Genomic DNA, 21,265 nt, shown 5'->3' with positions numbered 1-21,265 from the left:
CCAGAATTAAGACTCAGGATGACAGAGAGAGATGGAAATGCCAGGACAAATGGAAAATAAAAGTGAATTAAGAGCAGTCAATTCTCCCTTCATCATCATAGTATCCAATTGAATGTCCTTATTAAGACTGAAAATCTATTATAGGGCTACCAATATCTTTCCAGAACAGAAAGTTATACTTTCATATACTGTATGTTCCCTCCTTCCCTGCTCCCCCCCCCCTCACATACAGCTTCATCTTCTTCTCCTTTCATTAATATGTTGTTTTCCACTTACATTCTGCCTGGGCAATGATGGAGATTGAGGTTAAGCTCCCTTGTCCGCTGTCTTCCTTGGCAGTTCCTTTAGCAATCACATCGTTCAGGATCTTCCATGATTCATGGAATATCTTCTCATCTGGCTCCTCTACTTTGCAAACGCTGCTTTTCTTTTCACTCACTACTTCTTCTGGCCCTTTGCCCATTAGGAGATCCTTTGGAGATCCAGTAGCTGGATCTGTATGGTCCTGACAAGCTATTTCCATTACTGCCATCTCTTATTTCGGGTATGTTACTAAAAGATAAAGCCCAAGAAAAGAACGATTAAATGACAATTTTTAAGCATTTGTTCTGATAAAGCTTGTGGATATCAATGTCTGTACTGTAATGAAAAGTACTTTTTCTTGAAGAAAACATATTATTTTGTAGCAGAAAAAACACAATACTTAAGTGACTACTTAGAAATCCCAAACCATCTTTTACAACACCCTTTAAAATCCCCCCAAAATGTATGATTTCTGGTTAAGAAAAACCTAGGAATTGTTGCAAAATACTGTAGTACATCCTTGGCAGAGCTACAGTGAACCCCAAAAATGAGACTGGTTTATGCTTTATGAAGAGAAGAAAGTATTCAATTTATTATTTAGATCAATTTTATCCCAAGCATCATCCAAAAAGATCCCAGAGCAGCGTAAGCACAATTAATGAGTGAGAACTTACAGAACTTCTCCTCTGCTTTAAGGAATTAAGAAAAATAGTTACATGTTCTAAATGTTATCAGCAAGCATTTATGCAAACATCCTGCAATTATTACCAATGTTTTCTTTCCTTTTTTAAAATAAGGATAAAATAAAATATTATTTTATTTGATAAACTATAATTACATTGTATATTACTTTGAGAATAAAATTTTCTTTAAAGACATAACCTTACATACACCTATATTTTGCATCCTTATCAAAAATGTATTTATAATGACTGTGTTTATCATTCATAATTCTAAAGTTGCCCAATTTCTCGAAAATAGACAGTGTACAAAGTGAAAACCACAGAAAGAACTATTATCAGGCAATGGGAAGATGGTTATTCGTGCAGAAGACATAAGAAAATCTAAGAGCGCATAAGCAGCCCAATTCCAAATGTTGGGAAAGAGACAAGCCACATTTAAAGAACAGCAGGCTTGCAATTGTGCTAATCAAAGTATAAGGGATGGTGAGAAAAGCTTCCCAATTCAGGAACAGAGGCATTAGTGTACAAGATGAATCTGTGAGCTTTGAGCAGGACTCAAATTGTATATCAGTTTCCTCTGTGGAAATGTAACCTTATTTAGAATTAGAGATGCAAACTTCCAGTTTGAGATGGAAGTCCATATCCATATCAATATTTACTTTGTCTTGCTTCAATCTGTTTCCCCTATCCATTGCCCTACAACCTCCAAACATTGCTTCAAGTCTTTTATGATATATAAAAGACTCGAAGAACTCAAGATACACATGATACTGAGTTATATAATCAGCATACCAATTATACTTGACCCAGTGGTGGGTTTAAAATTTTTTTATTACTGGTTCTGTGGCCGTGGTTTATTTTGTGGGTGTGGCTTGGCAGTCATGTGGCCAGGTGGGAGTGGCTTGGCGGTCATGGGACCAGGTAGGCATGACTAGGTAGGCATGGTCATGTGACTGGGTGGGTGTGCCATCTTAATGTTACTCACATGGAGGTGAACCTTGCCTGGTTTCTCCTCGCCCCTTCCCTCCCAGTCAGTCCTTGCCTCACCTTGCATGTTATGGTGGGAGAGGAAGTTTTTCAAAGTCATCTTCCCCTTGATACTAGCCAATAAGATGAGATTTTGCTGTCTGAAGACTGCCTGATATACATTTCCAAATACCATGCATCACCATTCTCTTAGTAAGACTGAGTGGAGAGATTTATAAAGAATAATAATAGGGAAGGGACCTTGGAGGTTTTCTAGTCCAACTCCTGCTGAAGCATGAGATGAGACCCTATACTATTATGGACAAATTTCTTCTTAAAAACCTCCAGTGAACCGATCTGCCAGCTGCTGCCGCTATGGTTGGAATGGGGACAGGGGCACTGGCCACCACAACCACTGCCCTCTCCTCCCACCATTGCCCTCTCTTGCCACCACCCTCTTCTTCCGCTGCCGCCCTCTCCAGCATGTGAAACTTGCCAGATTGCCCCCATCCCCGCCGCAATGCTTACCTGTGTGTACGCAGGAGGAGGCAGTGGATGCACATGGCGAAGACAAGGCAGGGCAAGTGTCCAGACCAGTTCCGGGGCATGGCCAACCAGAGGTTACTACTGGTTCTGTGACCCAGGCTGGCATACCATTACCGGTTTGGCCGAACCCATCCAAATTGGTAGGAACCCACCTCTGACCTGATCCATATAATCCATATAATATTATATGGATCCATATAATCCATATAATAACCACACAGGAGTTTCAACAAGCAAGATCCACTCATGAAGGGTCTAAGTAAGCTGCTTTACTGTGTTCTACCTTTAATACAAGAAATCTTCCAAACTCTTTGCCTTCTCTTGGGAACAATGGGATAAAGTTCCATGGAATTGGGGGGGGGAGGCGATGTCAGGCTTATGCCTCTTGCAGCTACACAAGGATGCAAGGCTTATTCCCCACTTGACACCATTTCCCTGCCTGGCTGGGAGAACTCCTCTCAACCCACACACTTGTAACTATTTGATCAATTAGGGTATGTCTTCTCTCTTCTTTGACAGCTAAGTGATGGTGGGCTTCCCCTGCTCTTATTCCTCCAAGTTCATTCACACATTCCTTTACAAGTCCTGAGGCACTCCACAGATCAGGGACTTTGGGCTCAATCTGTTTTTTTTTGTTTTGTTTGTTTTTATTAGTATTTATAGGTCGCCCTTTTCCCTGAGGGGACTCAGGGCGGCTTACATAAAATAAGGAAGGGAGGGTACAGACAATAGACACAAACAATACATAGAAGTAAAATAGTAAGCAACATTCATTCATCATTCGGGTGGGGACAAATTATCTTTATCCCCAGGCCTGACGGGCTAGCCAGGTCTTAAGGGCTGTGCGGAAGGTCTGGATGGTGGTGAGGGTATGAATCTCCACGGGGAGATCGTTCCAAAGGGTCGGAGCTACTACTGAAAAGGCTCTCCTCCGTGTAGTTGCCAGTCGGCACTGACTAGCAGATGGAACTCGGAGGAGGCCTAATCTATGCGATCTAATTGGTCGCAGGGAGGTAATCTCTACTCTCTATTAGTACTATCTAGAACTGGCCACAGGGAAAATCAATCCACTGCAATGCCATACCTCTCATTCCCAATCCCTATTGTTGATGACGAAGAATACCATGACTGATAGTTTTAAAGGTAGGTAAGAGATCAAGGAGAGCCACTATCTCATTCTCAGTCATACCAATGCCAGCTCTATGCTTTGGCTGTAACGATTGAAAAGATCCAAATAATCCATTTTCTCCTAGCAATCTGAAGCTGCAGCATGATCACCTTTTCAACAGTTTTTCTCAGAAATAAAAGGCTGAAATCTGGGCAAAGGTTGACATAAACTGTTGGGTCCAGTGATAGTTTCTTAATAAGACATTGTTTCTTGTAAAGGCATGGGGAATCACTACTCTAGGATGAGTTTATCACCACATGATTCCAACTTTTATCATCTCTCTGGAGACCTTAACCAAACAGGAAGGATATGAATCTAACAGTGGGAAGTTAACAGATCCAAGGATCCTATTCATTTCTACAGAAATTATGCCAAAGTTGCCTCAACTGAACCAACCCAGTCAGAGTACAACTCCAAGAGAATCCAAGTGATTGAATATTCTTCACAATGGCCCTCTAGATATTCTGGGGATCCATCTCTCCTAGCAGAGAACAGATTATTTTAAAAAGAGCCAATTGTAGCCCCTAATATAGGTTCTTACATATTATTAGTCAAATTCACTTTACTACTTACTCCAAAAGTGCTCTAAGCTTTTGTTATTTAATTTTCCAGAGCATCTCAGAAAATTAGAGAGTCACTTGGGATCAAAGTCGCCTCTCTCTCAATTAGAGAGTCACCTGGGAATAAGAAAGATCATATAAAGCAAACCTTTCTAAGATGCTCATCACAGGCTCACTTCAGGAAAAAACCCAAGCACCGTCTAAAACATATCATAGTCCAGTAGTGGAAGTCAGTGAATCTCCTGGGAAACAGGGGGAGCAAAAGTATGAAGCAAACTGAAGAGCAACCAGAGAGTGATCCGATTGTAACAAAAGACTGATGGTAATGTCTCAGATCATGGTACAATGTCTATGAGATAAAAAAACAAACCTAAAATGTGATCACCTGTATGTCTCAAGCTCTCAGGAACCTGGATCAGGTCAACTGTTGTCATTGCAGCATGAATTCCTGAGCCCCTACAGGTTCTACATCACACAAGCCTAGCAGTGGAGTCAAGCAGCTCAGGTAAGATGCTTTTGCAGAACACAGGGGCCAGCAGAACAACAAAGGTGTACATAAATTTTTTAAAAACCCAATGAATTATAACCACTGTGGTCAAAAAGATTCTGGGCAATTTAAAGTACAGCTACCAAATGACTCCACAAATAAATAATCATGGTACAATTAAATAACATAACAAAACAAAACCAGAATTCTAACCACATTATAAGGAACAGAATATGATTTCACTCCTATCCAAGAATTAGGTTTGCAGCTTAGAACTACTCTTGAATGGAATTGGCTGTTAAGCAGCAGCTGCAATCAGAAATGGCTCAGCCTTGGCTGGCCTTCACAGTCTCTCTTTCTTAGAGAAAGTAGATTGTGCTGACACAGTGAGGCATTCTAGGTTTTCTGTTCTGCCTCTACCAAAATGGAAACATCATTTTTATATTGACTGGGCTGCCTTTTCATTTTCTTTTTCTATGTTTGCCCCCCTCCCCAAAAAGTATAAAGCATTTCACAAAAATCTTAATATTTCTCTTTTGCACTGTTTTACCCATTTTATATTCAAATAAATCAGTTGTATATAAAATATGTATATGTGTATAGCAGTTTTACTGAGTAACATTAAGCATACATTTACCTGACAATAGGAAAAAGTTATGAAATTAGGCATCAAAATTGGAACATACAATCTAAATTACTGCAGAGATCCCTAATTAGAATTCCCTGCTGTAAATGCTTATTTAATTATCACTTTTGGAGTATAACATAATTGGCATTCAATTTGTTGCCAAATACAAGATATTCAGGGCCAAATGAATTTGTCTTTATATTTTTACAGAGATGCATTAAGCCAAAATAAGGAGAGCAACTTTTCAATAGTATCATGTCCATAACAGAGTCTCTTTCAAAAGAGATTAAAAGTAACTGGGAATGAGATTAAAGATTAATGTACACATTTTTATACTAATTGATATTCACACACACATATACATTTCAGTTTCAATTTTCTCTCTCTTTGTTTGGTGGAATCTTTTTTTTAAAGTAATTGGGACATCTTTGTGACAATTAAAAAGGAACATTAAAATTGTTTTAGTATAAGAATCCAATCTCTTTTTTACTTATACATATTATAAAATAATGAACTAGGAAGGCATGGCTTTTTAAGATTCAACTACAGCTAAATGGGCCTGCCTGAGTGCTCAGGCTCTAATATCTTTCTATGGCAAGGATCCTCTTTCTGTTTTGCAAGGCTAGAACCCAAGAAAGAAATTTTGCTTCTCCTTTGATCATGGCATCTTGAAACTTTCGGGAAGCCAGAAACATTGGACTTTAAACTCTGCTGGGGTGAGGCATGCAAGGTAAAGTTTCCTGCCACCAGGCGAGTTAAATGAGAAATTGTTTCCTGTAGTTGAAGGAAGCATAAAGAGATCTCCAGAAATATTGGCTAGCCAGGAAGGGTGGGGCTGCATTTGAAACTCATTTAAGGAGTTTGCCTAACACAATGATGGCGAACCTTTTGGGCAGTTGGCGGGAGCGTGTGTGCATATTGCATGCGCTCGTCAGGGCCACAACCCAGAAGAAGAGCTGCCCAGAAGGCATGCATGTGCTGGGAAATGAAATTCTGGTTTCCGCCGTGCACATGTGCATTGGCCATCTGGTCTTCCAGTTTCTGGCATGCATGCACATGTGACGATCAGCTGGCCAGCATGCATGTGCATAATCGAAACCAGATGACCAGCTCTTCTGGTTTTCGGCACTGCCACACGCATAAAGGCCAGCTTACTGTCATGCACACATGTGCTCCAAAAATCCAGAAGATGAATGGGCGATGCCATGCAGGTCAGGCAACATGGCATGTGCCCCACTTGGCCACATGCGCCATAAGTTTGCCATCACGGGCCTAGCATATATGCTTCATTCTCCTTCTACTTTCTTCCATGAGAGGTCCCCATACACAAAAACGCTTCTATTTGTTTTAGGCTATTTTCCCTAAAGCTGTTTTGTTTTTAAATAGATGCTACACATTACATATAAATCTTGAATCTTTTCCAAGCACTCCCATATTTTATCTGGTCCTCCTTTTGTCAATACAGCTGCCCACGCAGAGGGAAGGGCCTATCATTAAAGGATATGATACTCACAGTCTCAATTGTTTATTATTGGTCTGAGAATTGTAGGCAATGAGCACATATTCCATTTGCAGAACCAATCTGGTATAGTAATTAAAGGCACCAAGCTAGAAATTGGGAGATTGTGAATTGTAGTCCTATCTTAATTGTGCCCTAGAAAGAAAGTCATGGCAAACCACTAACCCTTAACCCATCAGTAGGAGCTGAGAAGCCCTATATAACTCAATTTAGTTGAGGAATTTATAATTGTCGCCTTCCTCTTTGGAACTAAAGAAGTCATTTCTAATTAAGATCCTGTCTCATCTTTTCTACCTAGGATTTTTTAAATATTTTGATAGGTCTCATTCTCTAAAGTTACATTTCCCATTTTTAAAAATTGGTCAAAATGGTTTGTTGCATAACGCAGTGCAAAACACAGCAGCAGGTAAAGCAAATATTCATATAGCTCACTTCAGACACAGATCGCAGAAGATCCTTGCCAAAAAAACCCACCCCCTCATCTCTATCATTTAGCAGAAAGCCACCTAAGGAAAAATAGCATCTATGTCCTTTCTTATCTTTGCCACTACATTGACTTTGTTAAACTTAATATTTTATGGATACTACTCTTAGTCTCCTTTTTTAAATATGCTTCATCAGGTTTGAATTTGCATATAGTAGTTGCACTCTTGGCTGACGGCTTGCTCCTGCCTGTTTCAGCTGCTAAACCTTTTCTTGTAAAGAACACCCACTTCCGGGATCCCACACAAACAATGCTCTCACAGTAGGTTAAATGACTTCTCTCTTCTCCAGCTTTAGCTGGCTGCTTAGAAAGCCTTTTTAACATTTCAGAATCCAGATACATTCCCTTCTTAAAGAACAGAAGGATGTTGCATCTCAAAAGCAAAACCAATTTGCGATATTGTCCCCAGTTAGGCTCATGATCTCAAGGGATTTGCTTCAATTAGGCAAGCAATGCTCATTTTCCTAAGCAACACAGGAAGGGGAAAATAATTTTTAACTGAATTTGTTTATGGAAGAGCCACAAATGCTGGGCATTCTTGATTTCCACAGACCCAAAGTTGGTACCTACAGGTTCCTCTTGGTTTTATGAATCATTTGAACCTTTTGAAGTCCTCTATAAGCATTATCTGTGTTCCCTGAGAGAAACATATGCTCCAAGTTTGCTTGACATTTCTATAATTCCAACCACAGATATGCTACAAAAGTATAATGGATGACCCTCTCCATCATGCTTTCTCATTATCCCAAACTGAAGACAAAATATTTGCCTGTATCAGGAATAAGCAGTCCTACTGGGTGCATTCTGTTTCTGATATACCTCAAAGGTCTACCATAAAAGTGTTTAGATCAGTCCAAATGTAATCCATGGCAGTGTCACATACTGTACACTACGTTGCATCATACTATATAATCCTTCTCTAAAGTATTATGTACTTAAATTCTTAAACTACCTTACGATTAGCTTTAAAAACATAACTTCTGCAATTTGAATCTTTGTTCGTTTTTCCAAAGGGCATTATTTTATTTTTATACTATTTTTTTTGAGGTGAAAAAGCTGTAATACAAGCAGGTTGTTAGTGCCATTTTTAACCCCCTCCCCCAAAAAATCCTAGCTGATCATCCCATTATTATCTTAAAAATAATAAATGGTAGGTATAGTACTTTTCATTTCTTAGGACCCCCAAATCCAGGTTTTTTGACATATTTAATGCTGGATGGATTGGCACTATTCCAGTTGGATCCAATTTGACTCCTGGCTCCTGATGAAAGAGCAGGTGGCAGTCATGGCAAGAGAGCCTTTGCATAACTTCATGTTGTGCATCAATTGTGGCCACTCCTGCACTAGGAGTCCTTGTGCTCACTCATTCAAGCCTAGTCATCTTGTGGTTGGACTATTGCAATGTGCTCTACATGGAGAGACCCTTGAAGAGCTTTTACAAACTACACCTGGTGCAGAATGCAGCAGCATGGACAGTTCTTGAGGTCCCAAGAGCAACCCATTTAATATCACTGCTCTGTGAGTTGTCCTAACTACCAGTTTACTTCTGGGTACAATTCAAGGTGTAGATAATCACATTTAAAGGCAGAGAAGGCATGCTGCAGGTCGCACTGGTTTCCCAGCTGAAGGGGTCCAGGAGAAAATCCTTTTCTGTTGTTGCTTCTGTCCTTTGGAAATCTCCCCTCCCCCAGTGAAATTAGCTCCAACCCGCTTAATTGTTACTTTCAACATTGCTCAAAAGCATTATATACCTTAATTCTACACATATGTACTTTGATTCCCAACTATTTTGTATCAGCCTTAAGTGTTCTACAGAATTGCAAAAAATCAATAGGCTTCGATTCTATCTACTGTGCCTATGCTTATATAGACAACCATGCTAGCAAAGCAGATTTAAAACAAAATCTTCCAGAACCCTTTTAAAGCAAACTGCCCAATACACTGAATTGGTAATCTAGTTAACCCAAAAGCTAACCACCTCAGAAAGTGTTTTAAGACAAGTGAAAAAAATTCCTTTTGAATTCAGTTTTGAAGTAAGTGAAGAAAATGTGTTTAAAAAAGAACTATTTTAAAAATGTTGAAGCAGTTGCCAGAATTCTTTGATCATATTAATGAGAAAAATATGTTATGTGCCATGGGGAGGGCGTGACCATTCAAGAAACCACTACAGAGAAGCCAGTCCAGTTTAAGAGGTGTCCAAAGAAGTTAATCCTCAGCTAAATGTATCCTATGACTCCACAGTTGCAAATATGCTGTATAAAGATCCTCATGGAACTTGGCAAGCCACCGAGCCAGACAGGATGAATCACCAGATGATTAGATATCTGAACTTTAAAATGCAGCATGCACAGCCTTGCAGCAAGTGCTACAGGCCAGTTCTCTACAGAGTTTGGTGTTTCCTCTGCACCCACGCTTTTATACACAGTCGTCTGCAATTCCTCCTGCTATTTAAATGTAACTTGAAAGAAAAAAATGTGAGCAACTAATGACTCATCCTACAGTATATCTACAGCATCCTACACCCAAAGCATATTGCCCTGCTGCTAAGTCAAGGACTAGGAATGACTGTTGAACCTTATAAATGGGAAAACAGTCATTTAATTTCTATAAACAAAATTAAAATATCCAAAACAAAACCTGGGCAGAGTTTTACTATAGATTTATTGCAAAGACTGTTATAGAAGGATGATACTAGAAATACTTTCAATACAAAATTGCCTTTTAAAAAGAAACTTCAGCTGGTGCAATATTGATTCAACATGTGCAACTAAATGGCCTTTACATATATTATTTTGTTCTGACATTGGATACTTTTTCAAAGATAACGAAGAGTTCTCTACTTGGACCAAATGTCTGAGAGCTTCTAAGCAAGTGGAAGTCCAACAGAAGTTTTGTCAAGGAGTTTAACATTAAGCTTCAGAATTGTGAATGGCATGAGACCATTTACTTGATGAACTATTACATTTTTATGACTTTGCCTAAGCTTTATAATAAGTTCCAAAGGCTAATCTTTCTACTAGCCCACTAGTCACTGATAATATTAGAACCCATAATGACAAATGATTGACCCATGTTGTTGGAATCCAAATTTAAAAACTGGGAAACTTTATTTCATCAAATGCTACATTGCTGGCTATTCTGTGCTTTAGGATCTCATCTATTCCAAGACAGCCCAATTTTCTCATTCCTCATTAATCAAATTTTGGGTTCCTCTTTACATATATCATTATATGCTGCTATGGTGACAATAAGGGAAAAAAAGCATTATGTATATTCACCACCTAGAGTTATATATAAAATAATAAAGCCTAGATAAAAAATAATTAATAATCATAATTCTCAGTTCACCTCTTACATGACAAAAGTGGGGAAATAATACTACATAAAATTATGGATGAGGTTAGAAGAGTATATTTAATGCTACTGTTAATAGACACAGTTTTTTTTCCCTAAAATCCTATTTTTTCCCTAAAGTTAAGATGAAGATTCATCATTGCAATGCCTCATATCTACTGATCTTCAGAAAATAAAACAAATTATGATCTTCATTTAAATCATTCTCACATATTTCTATTACCAGTGCAGCTTTTGATCAATGACTAAATAAAAAGGCATATTTAATTGCTTTCTGAAGGATAGATTGGTTCTGAATCAACTGGAAAATCCAATCATGTTCAAAAAGAGCTGCACTACATTACTTGTTCTCCAGATGTCACATCATGTGACATGTGATGACTTCTGGCTTGTTTACTTCTTTAAGAATATCAGTTTCACTCACAATAGATAGTCTGAGAATTAGTAAAAAAAAAAAAGTTTTCAGTATAGGATTCAAGAGATCATGCTCTTTCCATTCTTATTTTGCCATATTTCCTACAGATATGGACATCACTGTTAATTACTCCTGATTTCTATTTCCAGGAATCCACCTCCTATAGTATTCTCCTTTTAGCCAGAAGAAGTGCAACTTGCCTACCCAAATTAGGTAGTTGCAAATATAAGGTTCAAAATTCTGATCCTGAATTTCTCTGATATTATTCAATAAACAAATTATTCTTTTGGCTGGTAACTATATTATATAAACCATGTCTGATGGAAGTCAGAAAAGGTATTGAGGATATCCTGGAGATTCAAGGGAGCCTTTCTTTTGCTGTAAACTCTGCAACAGATAGTTACAAAAGGCATTATAAAGAAATATCTAAATAATCATAACCTGGCTATCACATGTGCAGTAGCAAATTCTACAATGACAAGGAAAATCTGATTACTGAATTAAAGATGTTTACTGCACCAATTTCTTGTAGATATCCCTAACAATTTTTAGAGAATCCGTATTTATACACATACTTACCCGCTCTTCCATTATGTAACCAAAGGCATGAGCCATACTATTTGATACCATATATTTTATTATTATGGATGTTAATAATAATAATAATAATAATAATAATTAGTAGTAGTAGTAGTAGTAGTAGTAGTAGTAGTAGTAGTAGTAGTAGTAATATCATTTACTATTGTAAACAGTGATAATTTTGTCTATTGCTGATCTGTGACCATAATAAAGTTGTTTATTATTATACAATTGTATCACAGCGGCCAGTTGTTTTGCCGGATTTGGCATTGGTTACTAGTCGGGCCCCACCCAGGGGCCTAGGACGTCGTAACGTATTTTCGTAATATGCGTGCAGATCCAAGCAGTTCGGCTTTTTGCATTTGACTGATGGTGATTTTGTCAATTTTTAACTGTTTTAAATGTAATTCCAGTGCTTTTGGAATAGCACCCAGTGTTTGTGCCATAGTCGTTGAATTTCGATTTTTAAGTCCTGGTATCTTGCAATTTTTTCATGTTCCTTCTCAGTGACCCTGCTATCACCTGGTATTGCGATGTCTATGATTGTGACCTTATTTTTCTCAACCAGTGTGATGTCTGGTGTATTATGCGCCAGTATTTTGTCGGTTTGTATACGGAAATCCCACAAGATCTTGACCATCTGATTTTCGGTGACTGATGTTCCCACCAGTTTATTGCTGTTTTAATATTATAATTTTTGCACAAATTCCAATGGATCATTTGTGCTACTGAATTGTGCCGCAATTTATAATCAGTCTGTGCAATTTTTTTACAGCAGCTCAGTATGTGATCAACAGTTTCATCAGCTTCTTTGCAAAGTCTGCATTTGATATCATCAGAGGATTTTTCGATTTTGGCCTTAATGGCATTTGTGTGGATAGCTTGTTCTTGTGCAGCCAGGATTAGTGACTCTGTTTCTTTCTTTAATGTACCTGTTGTTAACCATAACCAAGTTTGTTCACTGTCCACTTTATCTTTTATTTTTTCCAGAAATTGGCCATGCAGTGCTTTGTTTTGCCAACTCTCCATTCTTGATTTTATCACGTCTTTTCTGTATTCTTGTTTCGTCTGTGGGACCTTCAGTTGATTTTTGTTCTTTACTTCGATTAATAGATGTTCTTGACTTTCTTTTAAATAATCAACCAGAGCGTGTTTTTCTTCTTCAACTGTTTGCTTCACTTGTAATAATCCTCTGCCACCTGATTTTCGGGGCAGATATAGTCTATCAGTATCACCACGTGGATGTAAACTGTAGTGCATTGTCATTAGTTTCCTGGTTTTTCGGTCCAAAAGGTCCAAATCAACTTGTGTCCAGTTAACTATACCAGCTGTGTATCTTATAACTGGTATGGCCCAGGTATTAATGGCCTTGATTGTATTTCCACCATTCAATTTAGATTTCAAAATTTTCCTAACTCTGTTGGTGTACTCTCGCCTGACAATAGTTTTTACTTCTCCATGCTTGATGTTATCCAACTGCAGAATGCCTAAGTATTTGTAGGCTTCATTTTCTTTGCATTTCATTAATTGGCCATTGGGCATTTCAATTCCCTCACATGCAGTGATTTTGCCCCTTTTTATGGATACAGTGGCACATTTTTCCATGCCAAACTGCATTGAAATATCGGTGCTGAATACTCGGACTGTGTTTGTCAATGATTGGATTTCTATTTCTGACTTTCCATAGAATTTCAAATCATCCATATATAGTAAATGCGAAATTTTTTCAGCTTCTTTGGCTGTTTGGTAGCCTAATTTCATTTTTTTTAAGATTACTGATAGTGGGATCATTGCGATGATGAAGAGAAGAGGTGAAAGTGAATCACCCTGGAAAATTCCTCGCCTGATATTAACCATTCCGTAGATCTCATTCCCTACTGCCAACTCAGTTCTCCATTGTTTCATCGCCTTTTCAGTAAAGGATGTAATATTTTTGCTAATGCCAGTTGTTTCTAAGCATTTTATGATCCAACTATGTGGCAGTGAGTCAAATGCCTTTTTGTAATCAATCCAGACCATATTCAAGTTCGTTTTTATGTTCTTACAATTTTCTAATATCATTTTATCAATTAGGAGCTGATCTTTTGTGCCCCTGCTCCTTCTTTTGTTGCCTTTTTGCTCTACTGGCAAGATGTTGTTTGTTTCCAAATAATCCATCATGTTATTGGCAATAATGCCGGTGAGTAATTTGAAGGTTGTTGGCAAGCATGTTATTGATCTGTAGTTTTCAGGTGTTGTTCCTTTAGTTGCATCTTTCTGAATCAAGTATGTTTTTCCAGTTGTCAACCATTCATCAATTTGGCCCTTTTGTAAAATTTCATTCAGTTGCCTGGTCAATATTGCATGTAAACTGGTCAGATATTTGAGCCAGAAACCATGTAATTGGTCCTTTCCAGGTAATGTCCAATTCTTTACCTTTTTAACTCGATTTTTGACCATCTCAGTTGTTATTTCTAATACTTGCATTTGTTTGTTGCCAATGCTTTTCTCAAAGTCATGTATCCACTTTGCTTCCTTGTTGTAGTCCTTTGCATTTTCCCACAATTCTTTCCAGAATTCAACTGTTTTCTGGTTTTTCACTTTTGGTGTCACCATTCACATTAAGACTTTGATAAAAACGCCGTTGGTCTGATCGAAATTGCTGATTTTGTTTATATTGGATGATTCATGCCTCATATCTTTCAATTTTTCTAGCTGTTGCTGTTATCTGCTGTTTTACAATCTCTACAGCTTCTTTGATGTTTCTTGTATCCAATCTATATCTTCCGATTAGCCGATCTATGATTTTGTTGTTTTTAAGCCGTTGCTCATGCATGTTCTTTAAGTTACTAGCATCTGCCCTTAATTTTTTTTATTTTTTGTTCTAAACGGATTTTCCACTTTGGCTTTGATGCTTTTTCTGTTGTGTGACTAGGTACTTTAATTTTAATGCCTAGTTCATTAGTGACTATTACAGCTGCGCTGTACATTAACTGGTTTGTTTCCAAGATGGATCCCGGTTCAATTGTTGAAAACACTGCATTAACCATTTTCATGATAGGGGCCAAAATTTTCTTAGGCACAGTTTTTAGTGATGGTAAACGTTGCCTTTCCTCATTAAGCAGAAAATACTCCATGATCTTATCCTTCAATTCTTTTTGAGTTAGTTCATCAGTTGGTTCAGTGATAACTGGTTCTAGTGGTGGTGATGTTATTTCCTCCCCGAGAGCTTCTTCTGGGAGTTCTACTATAATGTCTTTAGTTCTGTCTTGAATATCAGTTATTTCCGCTTGTGATATTGTTTTTTGGGTTTTGCAATTTGCCTGAATTTCCTCATGTTCAACTACACTAAACACTTTATTCCGTATAATAAATCGCCTTTGATCTGCTAGTCGTTGTTCACTAACATTTGAATCTGGATATTGTTGTTTCCATAATTCATACATTCGCTTTAAATAGCCTCTTTTTTCTGGCTCTGAGTTGTAGTAACAGGCCATTATGGCACGATTTTCATCTGCACTATATTATTATTATTATTATTATTATTATTATTATTATTATTATTATTATTATTATTAGTCTTTGATAGCAGTCTAAAAAATCATGCAGGGTAATACAGTAGACCTCAACTTATACATGCAAGATAATTGTACCCCAGATTTCTGTGCTAAGTGAGAGTTGTTAACTGAATTTTGTCCCATTTTATAACCTTTCTTGACACAGTTGTGAATCACTGCAATTGTTAAGTTAGCCCCATTGACTTTGGTTGTCACAATGTCCCAAAAGATGACCACATGACCTTGGGATTCTGCAACCATCATGAATATGAGTCAGCTGCCAAGTGTCTGAATTTTGATCATGGTATTCTTCAATGGTCATATATGTGAAAAACGGTTTAAAGTATAGTACCATTATAACTTTGAATGGTCCCTAAATGAACTGTTGTAAGTCAAGGGCAACATGTACTACACCAACTACAAGAAAAAATGTTTAATAAAGGCTAGTCTTGCTTCAGTATAACTCTGAAGAATCATAAAACTGGAACTTCTACTGTTAAAAACAATAAATTAATATAACAGAATAAGTCTGCTACAGCAAACAGGAAAGGCGGTTCTTTGATTAAACTGAGGAAAAGCTCAATTACCACAAAAGAAGAGGAGGATGTAATAGATGTCTCTTCTAGTCATAAAGTGGTTTAATCCAACACATTTACAATATTTTGAACCTCTAACATCAGCTCACAGATGTATATTGAATTGCAAGTCCAACTGAGGAGTGGAAAATCCCTCTGTTTTATTTAAAATATATAAAACCATATAAAATATATATTTAAAAAAAACTGAATGGGCAGGTAGAACCATACTAATAGTAGCCATAAAATTGCCAGAAACTCCACAGACATCCTCAGACCTGGGAAGAGAGCCAGCCATTTATTGTTTATTTAAAAGCTTTGTATAGCTGCCCATCTTAAACAATGCCGGGTGGCTCAGAAAAACATTAATTCCAGTAACTATAAAAAATTGAACAAAAAACCCCACAACCCTGAGCCTTAATCATCTTGTTAAGATCTTCATTCTATTTCTTCTAATTTAATCTATCTTCCCAAGGGCTGAAAGGATGATGGTCCTGCCAAATTGTTGGAAGGACAATATTCCATGAGTTCTTAAAGAGGTTTATGAAATACTAGCTGGATACCCATGCTTCAGTAGGAAACTATGTGATTGGGCTTGATAAATTGACATTTAAAGCTTGAAAATTAACAAGTAGTTAAGGTCGAAGATGCTGTACATTACCCTGTAGAGTTCTTACACACTCTCAACCCACCAGAATTACCAGTTCATGTCCTCTAACCTCAAGATTGGAGCTCCAATCATGCTGTTACTGTGCAATGGCACCAGGCTTCAGATGAAGACTATGCAAACACATAATCAAAGCCACAATTTTCACAGGTGTCAATCAGGGAGAAACTGTTTTCCTCCACTGAATTCCTCTGATCTCATCAGACTACTATTTCGAGTTCAAACACCAACAATTTCCCATTAAGGTGTGATACGCCATCACCATCAATAAGGCACAGTGACAGACTTTGAAAGTAGGTGGTGTGCATCTGAAGAATGACTGTTTCTCCCATGGCCAGTTGTATGTGACATGCTCCAGAGTCAGTTCACCTGACACCTGGTCATCCTCCAGCCAGAGAGCAAAATCAGGAATGTTGTTTACAGGGAGGTCCTGAGCAACTCATCTGAGGGAGGAATTGAAAGGCTATGCTTATGCAAGTTATTAGCCTGGCTACATAGATCAAAAAGCCAGGGGTGCTGGTGGCATTTTCAGGAACAGATTTGTCTGAACTGAGGAGGTCAGTGTAACTATATATTTGAAGGGAGAGAACTATACTTATCTTGGGAGGAAACATATGCTTTTCAGAGACCAGATACCATATCAGAGAAGATGTGCCTCCTTGGAAAATGGATGTTGTCCATTGATGGCAATATTTAATATAAGGAAGTAAGATCATATCCACTTTGCTTGATTTTACTAGATGAGTGGAAACTATTGGAGACAGGTACTCCCTCAAATAATCAGATCTTTCCAGGAAGGGCCTTATAGCTAACAACCAGCAACTTGAATTCTACCTGGAAGTCAAACAGCAACCAATACTATTCACAAAGCACTGATAATATACGGACATTAACATGAAATACTCATTACTTCCTGCATCCCTGCTTTTATGTACTTGTTTCAAGAGTTGAATTTCAGAATCCAGTACTGAAATCCTATATAAGAGGAAGGTGTTTTGTCACCTATAAAATATGAGGATGCACTTTGTTCTTCAATAAAAAAAAATCAGGCTTATTTGGCTCTAACTTCAGTTAATTAGATACACAATCCTCCTTTTACACAACCCTAATGTTGTCTTCCAGCTATCTGGGCTTATCACTTTATGTTCTTTTCTTCCTTTCCTATCTTATACAACTACCTCCCCTCTCCTTCATCTATGAGACGGTAGGGTGGGGTGGGATGAGAGTAGGTGGTCTTGAAAATATGGAAAGAGAAACAAGGTGTGCAAGCAATGAAAGCAATTTGTCCAATTAGGATCACCAACTGCTGGAGGCTATAACCAACTTTGTAATCATTAACAGCCAGTTTTTCTTTTTGTAATCAGGACTCTATAGCAGGCTGCAGACATCAGATAGCTTTGGATAATAGTTAAGAACTAAGATCTTTCTTCATCTCTATAGCAGAAAGTATATCTGGTAAACTGTGTCAGTAAATTAAATAGAGATAGTCCTACACTTATGACCATAATTCAGCACAAAATCTATGTTACTAAGAGAGAAATTTGCTGAGTTTTGTTTCATTTTACAACTTCTTACCATATTTGTTAAGTGAATCACTGCAGTTGTTAAATTAGTAACACAGTTGCTAAGTGAATCCGGCTTTCCCATATACCTTGCTTGTCAGAAAGTCACAAAAGGGGATCACATATCTCTGGGACAGTGCAACCATCATAAATATTAATCATTTACCAAGAGTCTGAATTATGATTACGGGAATACTGTAATGATCATGTGTGAAAAATAGTCATAAGTCACTTTTTCAATGCAATGTGACTTTGAATGGCCACTAAATGAACTGTTGTAAATCGAGGACTACCTTTACTTACTCAAAAGTAAGTCAAATTATATTCAGGGAATCTTATTGTCAGATATTTGTATATAGAATCATAGTCTTTACCACTGAATTTACATTGTGGATGCAATTATATTGTATTAAACATTTATTTACTGAATATGCCACAGCTGGTTGAATTTTGGCAACACAGAGCCCAAATCAAGTAAATATTATAATTTATCATGCTATATGAACTAGGCCAGAATGCCCATGTGATGCCAATCAAAATATCATTTTTTGTTCCAATTCTGAAGCTGGGAAAGAGACCAAGATTCTGCCTTCTACGGGACAGCTTTCTTCTTTAAATATCAATGTACAAGAATGAAATGGACAGAAATCATCTCCTTCATACACGAAAGTTCTCTGCAAGTGAGGAAGATCCTTACCTATTTTTCAAATCTAGCTTGTGACAACTTTGTCACCATTAGCAGAAATGTGAAACTGTGACCTAAGAAATCCATTTGTCTTCTCTTCAATTTATTTGTACAGAAACTAAAGACATTCTCTTGATAGGCTTTTCTATATTTCAGAATTTTTTTAACAATTACTTTCAAGAGGTTTAAATTAATGACTGGGGGTGAAGGGTTTACTCAATTGGAACACTTGTAAATGAAACTTGAGTCTGAGGTGTAAATGTCTTTATAAATATTAAATCTTTGGGCCTGGAGATAAATATGTTTATTATCTGAAAGCTTATCAGAAACTATTGTATTGGATCAAGGCAGATCATGAAGGAAGATAAAAACTAGTCAAGATATGTGAAAGGAACCTGGAAATGTACTGTAATTGCAGTAAATAAATATGGTGCCTCTGAAGTTTCAAGATAGGAATAATCTATCATTGAATAGAAGTGTGTGAGTGTGTGTGTGTGCATGCACATATGAATGCACACAAATATCCAAGAAAAGTTAGCCTAATACACACTGGGGCAGAAAGACAAATATTAATTAGTTGTACTTTTTGTTGCCACATCTTGTTCTTTTAGTCTTCTAGATGACACAATACAAACACTACTTTTATGGCAAAATTACAACTTTAACCCTATCAACATTGTCCTTATAATTTTTTAGATATAGTTCCTTTTATGCTAAGGCTGTTGATTGCAAAGCCTGATTTTACTTTATATTCAATTAGAACAGAACAGAACAACAGAGCTGGAAGAGACCTTAGAGGTCTTTTAAATGGTTGTCCAATCTCTTCATACTCAAAGATATTATCCACCCCCTATACAATATTGTATTCTTTTAATGCATACAGGTAGTCCCTGACTTACAACAGTTCACTTAATGACCATTCAAAGGTACAACTGCATTGAAAAAAGTGACTTACAACCATTTTTCACACTTGTAGCCACTGCAGCATCCCCATAACGGTTGCAGTGTCTTGGGGTCATGTGATCACCTTCTGACAAGCAAAGTCAATGGGTAGTCACTTAAACCAGATTCATTTAAAGTGTTTTTAATAACTGTAGTACTTAACAAATGTGGCAAGAAAAGTAAAATGGGGCAAAAATCACTTAGCAAATTTCTCACTTAGCAACATAAATTTAGGGCTCAATTGTGGTCATAAGTTGAGGACTACCTATGCATAGGCTCGGAGATTGCACGATTCAAGAGCCTGACCGAAGACTCAGACTAAGTGAGAATCTGAATCTAAATGCTAATGAAGGATTATGCCAATCCATCATTTGTAGATGAAAACACTCAGAAACGGTTAAATATAACGGAGTTCGGGTCTTTACTGGTTCCGCCAAAATGAGACAGACAACGCTCAGAGAGACATTTTTCTGGTTGGTAGTGCGATCACCAAAAAGGGCCACCGCGCACATATAAAATGATTTTGCTGCATAAAACGGAAGGAGAAGCAATGAGAAAATGAAAGTGTTACGAATGAAATACGACTTTGAGAACTCCCATACAGTACAATATCACGAACACTTTTTTTTTTGTTTCGCGGGGACGAACTTGCTAGCGAAGGTCAGACACCATTCAGCACAGAAAACCTGCGGGGGCGGAAGGCAGGCTACGGTATCGGGTTGCAGCAACGGCAACGTCTGGGAGTTTGGGCAAAGGGGACCAAGAAAACAGCAAAACCCCTCGAAAGAAGCAGAAAGCGGGCCGATTCTCAGACTCTGCTCACTTCCCTCCGTATTTTAACTCCTCCTCCCGGGGCGCTCAGTCGGGGGAGTTAATTAAATTAAAAAAGCGCAAGAAGCGGTCCCGGCATTCCGAAGTTAAACGGGGCGATGGAAAAGAAACTCTACGGACAGTTAAGCGAGGTACAAAGATAAATGGGTAGACTAAATTTTTAAAAAAGCGAATAAACAAAAAAGGGATTGTTTGAAGAAGCCGTGCCGCTCCTCTCTCTCTCTCCCCCACTCATTTCTGACAGCAGAAACAGGGATCCGCCATAACCAGCCCTTTGAAAGGCGAGTAGAGGCGGCGCAGAGCAGAAACCCACCTGTCGGGGGGGAGAAAGGAGAAAGAGAAGCCGGGCGACCACTTGCAGCCTCCTCCGCAGCTCAGCCTCAGACTATGAAGAAAGTGGACGGCCACGGAGAGGGGAAGGAGATAACCGGTACCGCCCCCGCCTCGCCCGTCGCGCAATCACATCCTCCCGTTAGCCTGAAATCCCGCCCTCTGACGGCAGCTCCCGCGCGGGGGAAGGCCAATCCCCAAATCTTCTCGAGGAAGCCGGTCGGCCATTCGCTTCTAAGAGCGGTTACGTCACTCACACAGAACCTCCTTGGCGTGGCTTGTCCCTCAAATCTTTCTAATCACGCCTCTTTTCAGACCGGTGGCTGCCGGCGCTCGTGATTTCTTTTAAATCATTCGGGCTATAGAGAAATGCTAGCCTGTCTCCTGGTTTTCTTTTTTGGACATCTTTTGTCTTCTTCTTCTTCCTCCTCCTCCTCCTCTTCCC

At 38.2% G+C, this 21,265-nt stretch overlaps 1 protein-coding gene across 2 annotated transcripts in view; it reads right to left on the bottom strand.

The window, feature by feature from the left end:
* The window catches only part of MAP3K14 (mitogen-activated protein kinase kinase kinase 14), a 47,740-nt gene extending 26,852 nt beyond the window's left edge, over nucleotides 1–20,888 (bottom strand). For both annotated transcript variants that reach the window (XM_087713384.1, XM_087713385.1), the window contains exons 1-2: nucleotides 20,804–20,888; nucleotides 277–552 (exon numbers count right to left, since the gene is read on the bottom strand). In XM_087713384.1, coding sequence (XP_087569510.1) covers nucleotides 277–532 — 256 coding nt within the window. In that variant the 5' untranslated portion in view covers nucleotides 533–552; nucleotides 20,804–20,888. The remainder of the gene's footprint in view (nucleotides 1–276; nucleotides 553–20,803) is intronic.
* Nucleotides 20,889–21,265: the final 377 nt, after the last annotated feature.

The sequence above is a fragment of the Thamnophis sirtalis genome, unplaced genomic scaffold (assembly GCF_051295495.1).
Source record: "Thamnophis sirtalis isolate CommonGarterSnake01/CBP01778 unplaced genomic scaffold, rThaSir2_p1.2 scaffold_4, whole genome shotgun sequence".
NCBI lineage: Eukaryota > Metazoa > Chordata > Lepidosauria > Squamata > Natricidae > Thamnophis > Thamnophis sirtalis.
The sequence above is the reverse complement of the archived record's forward strand: the minus strand, read 5'-3'. Positions and strand labels throughout refer to the sequence as shown.